The sequence below is a fragment of the Vigna radiata genome, chromosome 7 (genome assembly GCF_000741045.1).
Source record: "Vigna radiata var. radiata cultivar VC1973A chromosome 7, Vradiata_ver6, whole genome shotgun sequence".
Taxonomy (NCBI): Eukaryota; Viridiplantae; Streptophyta; class Magnoliopsida; order Fabales; family Fabaceae; genus Vigna; species Vigna radiata.
In genome coordinates, this window is record NC_028357.1 from 42,582,695 (window position 1) to 42,594,283 (window position 11,589).

Sequence of the window (11,589 nt, forward strand, 5' to 3'; positions counted from 1 at the left end):
TCATAATTTATCATTCATTTTTATATATTTTAAGTATAATTCGATATTTTTTTCAAACTAAATATCAAAATGGACATCTCTTGTTATAAAATCAATTTAGATAATGTAAATAAGTATAAATCTTATTTATTTATTTTTTTACGTCGAGTTACGTTTAAAAAGTTTACCTCTTTACAAAAATCAACAAGGCTATAATAAGTTTTTTCAACACTTAAAAATAATTTATTCTCTTTTCTCTCGTAGGATTTGATTTCTTCACGTGGAGTGGATATACTTAGTTTCTCTATAACAATATAAATATTAAAGATTATACATGTTGTTTCGAATTTGTAATTAGAAGGTTTTCTTTTGAATTTACTTCTAACTTGTTAATAATTTGGAAATTAAAATAGATTAAGTTGGTATCAAGCGCCTTTTTCTTTTGTAAAAGAGAAATTGCGGAAAACGATAATGGAAAATAACATGAAAATGATTGAACTTCAAATAAAAGAAAAAAAAAATCCAGCATAATCTGCTTTTTTAAATATTTATCGATGGATAAGAAAGGAAAAATAAAATAGTTGTAACAAAATGTGTAATTGGTAGAACAAAATGGATAAGAAAGTATGTAATTATATGTTTGATTGTTCTATAAATGTTTGAATTAAGTTATTTTTATGATTAAATCAGTTTAACTATTATGCTTTCAAAATGATAATAATAAAGTAATTATATATATAGTTTATGTTTGTTGTGTTAGAGGAATTGATTGTGTTATTTGACTTATGTTTAATTTGTTGAGAACGAAGATTTTTTTTTTTAAAAGATAAAGTATGTCCTGACCAAGTAGTCCATCACGATGCAAGTGGGTCATACAAAGGAAGATAATCCCTGTATAGTCTCAAATGATTTAAAATAATATTTTTATTTTAGAAAATGAGAAATGTAGATTAAGTTATTAAAACAGGAAGAAAGGAATGATAAAACATTAAAAGAGAAGAAAAAATATAAAATATCTAACAATAGGAAAACCTCACAAGGCAACAAAGAAGCCTGAAATGACAAGAAAGCCCAGGCATAAATAGTTTGAAGAGCGGGACCCACAACAATCTCTCGCGGCGCGGCTGAACCAAGACTCGTAGCATACATCCAAAGCAGAGGCCCCGACGAAGGCGACCCCAACGTTTCCCAACCTCACCAGTCACCCTTAAAAAATCTCCACACCACACCTCGTCCCTTTGCACCATCTCTACCGTCCAAACCAGATCCAACGCCTCCAAATCCCATCACCGGGTCCTACTTCACGTGACACTCCCATCCGTGGGTCCACATTTAGGGACCCCACTCCATAAAAAAAATCAACGGCCGAGATCATTTATCACTTCCTTCAATAAAGCTACGTCGCCATTCTCCACCATCCTCACCTCTCTGACGCGTGAGTCAGCGAGTGTTCCTCTTTCTTCTCTTCTCTATCATCAACCAGGCTTTCTTGCTTTTCATTTCACTACAACGACATTCCATACATCCATGACAACAGCTACAATGCTTCTGCGAAGCTCGTCCACTCCGATTCTCAACTCCTGCATCCCCAACCCAAACTCAAACCCGAATCCAAGCCTCAAGGATTCGCCCCACGAACACGAAATCCTTCACCGGATCCCGCGGACGCACTCACTCACGCTGTCGGCGTCGTCGAGTTCGCTGTCGCCGGTTGACGCTTCCCCGAGCAGAATGACGCGGGCGCTGTCGGAGACGGATCTCTCCGCGCGCTCCAAAACGACCTCGTTTGGCTCCGCTCTGTTTTCGTTCTCTGAGTCTGACGAAGGCGAGAGTGCGTCCACTGAAGGCGGCGGAAGTGGCGGCGGCGGCGGATGGGACAACGGTGACGGCGGAGGGTCGGGGTGTTGGGATTCGAATAACGGGAACGATGGCACGGACTTGTATTACCGAATGATGATCGAAGCTAATCCAGGGAACCCTCTGTTTCTTGGGAACTACGCGAGGTACTTGAAAGAGGTACGTGAGTTGGCGAATATTTGAGTGACTTGTCGACTGTGTAAAGCGATGGATGAGAATATGGGTAATTGTTTATTTGATGGCAGGTTCGAGGGGACTATGTGAAAGCAGAGGAGTACTGTGGGAGAGCGATATTGGCGAATCCAAATGATGGGAAGGTGCTGTCCATGTATGCAGATTTGATTTGGGAGAGCCATAAGGATGCTTCGCGAGCGGAGACTTATTTTGATCAAGCAGTTAAAGCTGCTCCTGATGACTGGTAACAATCATCAAGTCTTCTCTTTCTTTGTTCTTTTTATGCTTGATTCACTGACACGATTCGTTAATAATATGTATGTATGTGTGGTATGTGAGACTTCATAGCTTCGTGTATCAGTAGATGCCCATGTATGTTATTTATAATTAGTTTAACAGGTTTTTCTCATGCATATCATTGTTATGGAAAAGTAATCATCTTGAAATTACTTTTCAAGAAACTTGTTTAAACAAGTACTAATTTTTATTATAATTTATAGTTAATTATATTTATAATCCAGTTACTAAAATATTACAATTTTTTCAACTTTTACATATATATAGTTTCTAATTAATTAGTGATTTACTGTAAATAGTGCTTAGTTCATTGAAGAAACTTCTTTAGAATAAGATGATTGCTTGAATTGAATATTACAAATAATAATTTTACTTTCATGAATTTTGTGAGGATAAATATGATCTCTGGCTGACGCGAATTTCTTATCAAAATTCATGTTTCAAAATGGCTGGTTGAATGAAGCTTAAAAGGCAGCAATTTTTTGTTGAATAATTTGGAGAGGGATGGCCCCTATATCAGAAATTAAGAATATGTTTTTGTGGTAATATAGTTAACTCGTTCTGTGAATTTATGAAACGCTTGCTTTGTTTTGTAGTTATGTTCTGGCATCCTATGCTCATTTTCTTTGGGATGCTGAGGAAGAAGAAGATGAAGTTGAAGAAGATTCCTGCAAAAAATCTGGCAGTTTCTTACGTGGAGTTGCTCCACCCGCCCCTCCTTTAGCTGCTGCTTCTTAAGCTGCTTCCACTGGTGGCTGGCTTTCATATAAGATAACTTTCTAACCTTTGTTTATACGACCTTAACCTTGTAATATTTTTGGCCGATGAGAACAGTGATAATAATAAATGGTTATTGTCCACCTTGTCATTAATGTAGATTGATGTAGCCATACTGGAGAATAAAAGATGGGGGACATTATTCTCCTTGATTTGTCAAATCTGGCCTTTACTTGAAAAATTTCTAGGAAAAAATTTATGATATTCCGGCATGCAAGTGTTAAATAGTCTTTAACAAAATAATTTCTTATTTAGTTAAATAGAGTTTAGTTTTATTATTTTCAATTAAAGTTGTATTGTTTTGGGAAGTTGCGATATTGAACACGACTTTAAGTTTTTGATCTCTATGATTTCATGACTTTGTCATTTTATTTTTGTTCTCTGCTGTTTTTGGATCAAGCTGAGAACTCTTTGTGGAAAGAAAAGTGAAAAAAGGCAGTTTGGATTCGGTGTGGGCAAGGAAAGGCCGGGCTGATTTTTACATTATTTTTTTATCCACCTTCGTATGCACAAGAAAAAAAAAGTGAAAGTGAGGTTTGGGTTAACGGTATTATAAATTTGACACGTGATTCTTGCAAATACGTTAACTCAATAATAATAATAATAATAATAGTATTAATAAAATTAAAATTTTAGATAATAACAACAGAGTAATTTTACAATTTTTTAAATAAAAAAAATTAATTTATTAATTAAGGTAATGTTGAATCATGTCAGCTGATTCAGATTTTATTGGTTTTAGATTTCTATTTGATTTTTTTTTAAAGATCTATTGATGGTATAAGTCTCCAATACTTATCTTTTATGAACGTTTCAGATGAATAAATGAGTGAAAATTCTAGATGTGAGGACTTTTTTTTTTGGCAAAATTTCATACAAGTATATTAGTAAAACGAAAATATAAGTAAATATTATTGTTGAGGTATTCGTAATCATTCATTAATATAAAAAGGATTCATGCTTGAAATATATTATTGAGAATCTAAATATAGATCTAAATATAAAATTGAGTATGAATAAAAGATTTAAACAAAATATGAGAAAAAAAAATACTGATTTTAAGATTTTTGAATTAAATATTTGTTCTAGACAAGAAATATGATGAAGAAATATGATGATTTAGAGTATTTAATGTTTATTGTTCTCTCTTATTATTTTATCAACTCTTGTTATAAAAGGAGTATTATGATTTTTTAATTTTTACTCTACAAATAATATTTACGTCCTAATTCTCCATCTTATATTTATTGTTTATTTTCTTAAATGATTATTATTTGATCCTACTTAACCTTATTAGGATTTGTTACATTATTTGGCAAAATTATTCTAAATTACATATTTATTTATGTTTAATTGTGATAAAATCTCTTTATATTTATGTGGATAAATATATTCTTATTTATTTGTTAATATTTATATTATTATATTCCCAATTAATCTTGAGTGATAAACCTTATCTTGAATACACGGATCTTCACCAATTACCACATATTTTCTTAGGTTCGTTTGATTATTTATCTTTAAGTTGGTTGAGGTCTTATCTATTTTAGCATAAAACTTAGCTCTTTAAGTTTATATTTTTAAAGAGCAAATTAAGATAGTGAAATTTGAGTAAATTTAAGAGGAAAGAGATGTTGTTTGAAATAATGTAAAAATAGTAAAAATTTAAAGAATTAGAGAGAGAATTTGTGAAAGTCGGTGAATGAGGCAATGTGTTTAATAGATTAAAAAATCTATTAATTGATAAAATTAGAAAATTTTCATTTTATCTTTACAAAATAAGTTAAAATAAAATTATGAGTGAGTGGTTAGTTTAAATAAAATTATTATTATGAAATGTGAGTTAGTATTTAAAATGAAAAAATTAAATATGAAAAAATTATATTGAATAAAAAGAATTTTGTATGAATTAAGTTGAAATAAAATGTTTGGTGATTACTTTAAGTAAATTATGTAGTAATTTAAGTTAATGAAATTATTTTAGATTGAGATATGACTGTTTAAAGTTAATATAAATTAAAATGTTAATGATTTGTTAAAAAATATGTATTTATTGATAAAAATAATTTAAATTAAATTATTCACAATGAAAAAAGTACACAGCAAAAGAAGTGATTATTATTGTAATTTAAGATATATTGACTTGACTTTCTTCTTTGTTCTTTATATTTTATACCTAGTAGTTTTGTATTTTTACATCATACTATAAATTATAATGTTAACTCGAGAATATAAGTTATTTTTTCTTCAATTTATTTTGACTTTTTCTATTTTTTATTTTATTTTGTTATCATATTTTGAAATATAAACTATTTTTTAAAGCAAAGAATTATTATTATGCTAATGATAATGATAATTACGATTTAATATATGATATACATCCACCTCAAAATAATTTACACGAATACTACAATAATAATGAAAATAAAATAAAATTCCGCAAACATTTAAAATCCACCAAGTCTAGTACATAAAAAAAGTGTCTCAAGACAAATATGATTTACATGACTTCAATTGCAACAAAAAAAATTGAAAAATGTCAATAAACTGAATTACTTAATACGGACATGTTCACAAATCTTACCAATAATGGTCATTTTTTTCCTTTTCTCTTTGATTGTCAAATCTTTCTCATCTGGCATACTTCTATTATGTCCAACAATAACAATTCTGGTTGTACTGTTTTGGAGTTATATTATTCACACGTGTGGATAGGTCACATGACGGATTTTGATTTTTAGACAGCTGGCACAATGTCACGTAGGGACATATCAAAATTTCTGGGTGTGTGCTATCACGTGCATTTGTTTTTTATTTGTTAATGGAAGAACATAATAGTTTGTCTTAGTATGCTACTTAGTACTTGTTATGGAGTTGTTTGGTTACAGTTAATTTTAAAATTTGAGTTATACTAGAATCAAAATTGAATAAACTGAAATGTTTAATTGAAGATCTTAGCGTCCATTCAGTTTATGGATTCTTTCAATACATTTCTAACCTAATAATCTGGAGGCTTCTGGTGTTCTGGCATGGTAAGATATGACACTGACAACATTAGAGAACAAATAAAGAAACAACCCAGTGGTGGTAAGGTAACTATGGCTTTCTTGCCTCACGATTTACAACTATTGCCACTACCTTTTACTCATTTTATTACAGGACAAGGAGGACTTCATAAGATCCAGAACCAGCCAAGAACTGAACCACCAACTAAGCCAAACCCGAGGAACCCTGTCATCACAATAGCAGAAAACTCTGCTTCTGACAAGGGCACCGACTTGGGTGTTAGAATCATGAGGACACTGGTGAGGTATCCATTGCTAAATCCTAGCAGAAAAGTCAGAACCACCATAGGTACTTCTGTTTTCAGCCACTTTGGTCCGTGAAGACAAATTACAAAGAGTGGATAGAAAAGTAGCCTTGATGTGGCAGCCCATATAGCCCTTGTCATGGATTGAATAACATAGAAGGCAGTTAATGACTTCCCCATTAGATCAGCTAAATTGTAAACTGCTATCAGTAAAATAGGATACCAATCCCTTAGAAGCTTGGATTCAAGATCTTCAGCAATAAATCCTGGAAAAATAGATAGGGTCACTATGTAGATGATGAAAATTCCGAAAGCTGCTCCCTTGATTTTTCCTGCCACTGCCCAAAATTTTGTCCCTGTGCATAAGGTGCTCTCCTGATGAACGCTCTGACGGTACTGCTGCATCACTGGTAACTTGTGCTGCAAGTTGCTGAACACAATACAAAATAGGAGGAAAATGGTGGCAACCATGAAGTACAAGTGAGCACTTATTTTTAGACCCTTGGGAGTTTGTGGGAGTGATGCCTTGGTTATTATCCTCAAGATTGAAATTAGAATACCTGTCACCCAGGAAAAGAAATTACTTTTTTGGTGAGTCCAAACTAAGTACTGAATTTTACTTCAAACATTATTTGAAAACTAGAGGCCGACCAAGTACAACATATTTAAGCAAGGACAGCAGCAAGGTCAGTTACAGTTTCAAAACTCTCAAGTATTTAATATTTAAGAGACACTTGTGAGTAATAGTATGGTTCTATTACCAGATGGATAGGATTACTTTATCGATTATAGATAAAAGAATATGCTAAATGCGAAAAAAAAGATCTTGTCACGCAGATACACTGCCCAGTTAAAAACTAAGAAAACGAGACCCAGGAATCTACATTAGTTTTTCTCCCACCCTTTAAAAGCATGTATATCCTTACGAGAATAAAAGTACACATCGTGGTATTGTTTAAAACTTCTATACTTCTAATAAACTGCTTCTTATGTTCCTAAGAATTTGTCAAAAATAGAAAATCATAATCTGCCAATGGGGAATGAAAATGAATTGAACTTGGGGGGGCAAAAAATGAATTGCCTTGGTACCTGAAGAAGCAGTTCCAGCAAAAACTGCTTGCATATACTGTTTTGGGAGCTTCCCAGCTGACCCTATCAAGCTTCCACCTACCAAGCCATCTGCTAAACCACATATCACCACTGCTGCAACCGTCAAACCATAGGCACCACTCGGTCTCTCATCGAGCTTGGTGCTGCTTGATGTCCAGTCTATGACTGGGGCTACCATAAGAGACATAACAAACATGGAGAACCCCAAGTTCATTCTCAACCTCAACGTTGTTTTGCTCCAACCTCCCCAACTGATCATCCCAAGGAGCACCATCACAGATGAAATCATGTAAGCCACAGAGAAAACCCTTTCTATGTGTTTGGTGGGATAGAGGTAGGCAAAGTAATCCACTGCAGTGATCAGGGCATTCCAGGGAAGCAAGTTACCAGCACCAAGCAAGAAATGAATTATGTAAGCAACTCGATAGGTATCTGGTCTCTCACTTGGATCACTAGACACCAACTTAACAACTTCCATCTTTTGCTGGCTTTTTCTTACCTTGTGGACATTCGTGGTTGATACCTGATACTGTACCAACTCAAGTTCTAAACTATGATGTTTATTTGAATAGAGTGAGAGGATGAGAACTATAAGAGGAAGTGGTGGTTGATATAGGCAGTGAGGTAGTTCTACTTATGCTAGAGCTAGTTTGGGAGGGTCTACTTGACAGCTTTGCTAGGCTTCATACGTATATATACGCAGAGAGGCAGGCACAGGCACAAAGAGACGCACGCATTTGATTGATGGAGTTGGACATGGAATCGATATGCTTAATGTATGAATAAGAAAATTTGTGCTCTGTGGGGACAGCAACGAATGGGTGATATTAGATATACCTTTTGGTCATACGGTCACACATGGGTAAGCTGTCGTTGCAATCTCTGGTACTTGACCCTCAATTAACATAAATTGGATGCTTGATATTCATGATAATGATCCTTTTAGTAAAAGCCTTGTCTTTCTTGCACCCGAGTTATCCATCCACAAGTTGCAAAAGATGTTCAGTTAAAAGCAGTGTAACAAGTCGATGATAATATGCCACCAAACCAACGGTTGTGTTGTGTTCACTCATACTGAGAGTAGTCAATGAAGTCATGGAGATAAAACTGACAGGGCTTGTCAAGGATGACATTTCACAAAAGAAAAGGGTCCCTTGAATCGTGTCACTCGGTTAATTGCTAGTTTACCTCAGCAGAATTTGATACTGTTTCAGAGAATTTATACAGTTCATCAGGTTAATCACCCCCAGCTTGACGTATGTCACTTAGCCGTTATTCCAGGCTTTTATCCTTTTTTTCACATGGTGCTCACAATCACCCTCAAATAAAGCACTTCCTCAAGATAACACTTGAAAAGAAAAGGGAGTTTAACATGAAGTGCTATGTTACCTAAATCATCAAACAGTAACAGCCATCAATATTTTTGGTTAATTGTATGAGTCATAGTATGTGGAGCTTTTCTTTATTTGATCTAGTCAGTGGAGGAGACAAACCAGTACCCGATGATAGTGATTGCCAAGAGACTTAAACCTAACGATGTGCAAATACAAACTTGATGGACACAATTTATCAACTATAAAAGCAGTAGCAATGTGCCCTCCATATTGCATTATCTAACACGAGTCAAGTTTAACCATTTTTTTCAGTTTCCTTGTTTGACTTTAGTCTTTTCCAATATATCAATTAAAAATGAAAGAGCAATCATTACGTGGTCATATTCCTTAAAAATAATGTGGCTTAGACAATGATGTGTGTCTTGCACCTGTAGCCAGAATCATCAGGTCCTGTGATCCATTATTCATCCAATTAGGGTCATAACTTGATTTCATGTTAGATGCTGAAATTTCTGTCAGAATTGCGTCATCAACCTAAAAAACTTATGACTCTTTCTGCTTTCAAATTATGTGCTTAGCCTAAAATAAAAAGTTTCCACAACATTTCTTATACCAAAAAGTTTGGATAGTCAATCCCCCACTAACTGTGACTCTTTTCTTTGGGTTCAAATATGGTTTCAACTAAAGTGTTTGTGGGAAAACGAACTCTCAGTAGTATGAGAGGTATTTGTGTTCAGTGTCTAAATTACATCTGAAAACTGAATACAGGGAACAACAATTTTCTGTGACTCCACCACTAGTACTACTACCGGAGCATAACAATCCTTGACACACCTGCACGGGAACTATAGCCTACCAAGTCAGAACTGTGACTGGATATCCATGTGAAAGTGACTTATCAATACAGAATAATGGATTATTAACAAACGAGGCACAAGTTTATAGTAGTTGTAGAAAATGATGTGAATACAAAAGAGAATGGAAGATATATACCATCTCCTTATGTTGGGGAACACAACCATGCGTGAGAATCACGTGATTCTAGGGCGTTTCCAGACACCAACCTCTTGTCTCTTAGTATCAAATTCTGATGGGTAATGTCTTTCACATATAACTGATTAATTAATAAAGTAACAAAAAGGTAAAGTAGAAAACATTGACGAGTCCACAAAGACGGAGCTTATAAATAATGGCTTGGAAGAGACCCAAACCCAACATTTTTGAAGTGCTAACTGCCAAATTTATGTTGATTGCAACAATAGATTGTATTATTCGTGTATTTTGTATCAGTTTAGTAGTAAATATGGTTGAAAAGGAGAATGGGGCCTAAGAAACAGATTATAAAAGTAATTTTCCCGGATGGGAAAGCTTTTTAGCCCTTTGTCTCATGCGATGAACCATTTAAAACAGTGAAGTTGAAATGAGCTTTACCATGAAGATTTTTAGTGGCGTGATTTTAGGATGTCCGATGTGAGTCTGTGAGTCTGACTTTGATTGGATTGACGTTGTTAACATTTAGCAATAATGGTTGTTTTCTTCTATAAGCCTTTTGCTGAAGTATTAGAAATGTCACCAAATCTGCACAAAAGTAAATGAACTCATTAGTAAAGTTTGAAGGTAGAGATAGATATGCATATTATCAAAGGGTGATTATTTTTAAGAACCATTTTGCAAGGAGGAATGAGTGCAGAAGGGAAAGTAACTTTGAGCCATGTTGTGAAAAGGAAGTTCTCCATGTCCTTTTAAATCCCAATTATTCTTATCTCATAGTTTCTCACGCATCTGCCAACACTTGATTGGCCGCTGAATTAGAATATTCTTTTGTACAAATATACATTATTGGTTGAGCCAAACTTAGAATGATGTCCCATGTTTTGAGCAAAAGAAATCCGCGTGTACCAGAGAAAGAGAGTAACCAACCACTTCTTACGAATCAATTGAATTTGTGGATACCCACTACTTCATCTCAAAAAAGGCTTTCATTTTCTCTCACTGCTAAAATCTTCACTTTTGCGTCTATGCAGAGTCAAAATGGTGCGTCTGTGCAGTGCAGTATCAAAATGGTGTCAAAAAATGATGTTAAAATATCATTTTTCTTTCTACACTATAATACTTGCACATCTACCAAAATGCCAACTTCTATTTTCTGTATACCAAATTCAGCACCTTCAGTCAAATTAATTGCTACTAAAGCTAGCTTCCACCAACAAATAATTGACGTTCTCTGTCAACGCAGAATGTTTCAGCAATACACAGAATCTTTCTTTCTTTCCTTGGTTACTCATTCTGGTTTTTATACAAACCCCGTTTCTTCCCTGTGCATTTTGGGTGGATGAAATTCGACACGTACTACAACACCATTCTTTTCTACTTCTTGTTCCGTTGGAACAAACACCACCCCGTTCATATCTTAATTTTTGCAAAATTCATTTCTTTAGATAACTATATTCAAGTTATGTTTGTTAATGTATAGTAAATATACATCTGCATGCGTATTTTAATTGATTAAAAAATATCTTCTTATTATCATATTTCAGATGAACGAGCTTTGATGCTTATTTTTTTTTTTAAATGATATTATTTTCTAAAATTTTATCTTTTAAAAAAGATAAACATAATATATTTATATACGCGATTCATGTTTATCCTCCTTTGTAAATATATTCAATCGAATAAAATATGCTAGCAATATCTCATTTAATTTCAAAGATTATACGTGTCATGATCTGATAAATTAAGATAACGTTTTTG

The 11,589-nt window shown here is 33.7% G+C and overlaps 2 protein-coding genes across 2 annotated transcripts; one reads left to right on the forward strand and one right to left on the reverse strand.

Annotated features, from left to right (window-relative positions):
- The first annotated feature begins 1,309 nt into the window (after positions 1–1,309).
- Positions 1,310–3,245, forward strand: LOC106768826. The gene is made up of 3 exons (XM_014654176.2): positions 1,310–1,995; positions 2,082–2,254; positions 2,904–3,245. The coding sequence occupies exons 1-3, from the start codon at positions 1,507–1,509 to the stop codon at positions 3,043–3,045; spliced, it is 804 nt and encodes a 267-aa protein (XP_014509662.1). The 5' UTR covers positions 1,310–1,506; the 3' UTR covers positions 3,046–3,245.
- Positions 3,246–6,007: 2,762 nt separating this feature from the next.
- LOC106768825 (equilibrative nucleotide transporter 8) lies at positions 6,008–8,692 on the reverse strand. The gene is made up of 2 exons (XM_014654175.2): positions 7,484–8,692; positions 6,008–6,954 (listed from the first exon to the last, which is right to left on the reverse strand). The coding sequence occupies exons 1-2, from the start codon at positions 7,980–7,982 to the stop codon at positions 6,257–6,259; spliced, it is 1,197 nt and encodes a 398-aa protein (XP_014509661.1). The 5' UTR covers positions 7,983–8,692; the 3' UTR covers positions 6,008–6,256.
- Positions 8,693–11,589: the final 2,897 nt, after the last annotated feature.

Bases quoted from the DNA above. Each gene is read 5' to 3' on its own strand.
- LOC106768826 (XM_014654176.2), top strand. From the start codon at position 1,507: ATGACAACAGCTACAATGCTTCTGCGAAGCTCGTCCACTCCGATTCTC. The intron at 1,996-2,081 runs GTACGTGAGTTG...ATTTGATGGCAG, and splicing joins ACGCGAGGTACTTGAAAGAG to GTTCGAGGGGACTATGTGAA. The intron at 2,255-2,903 runs GTAACAATCATC...TTTGTTTTGTAG, and splicing joins AAAGCTGCTCCTGATGACTG to TTATGTTCTGGCATCCTATG.
- LOC106768825 (XM_014654175.2), bottom strand. From the start codon at position 7,982: ATGGAAGTTGTTAAGTTGGTGTCTAGTGATCCAAGTGAGAGACCAGAT. The intron at 6,955-7,483 runs GTACCAAGGCAA...CCTGGGTGACAG, and splicing joins TGCTGGAACTGCTTCTTCAG to GTATTCTAATTTCAATCTTG.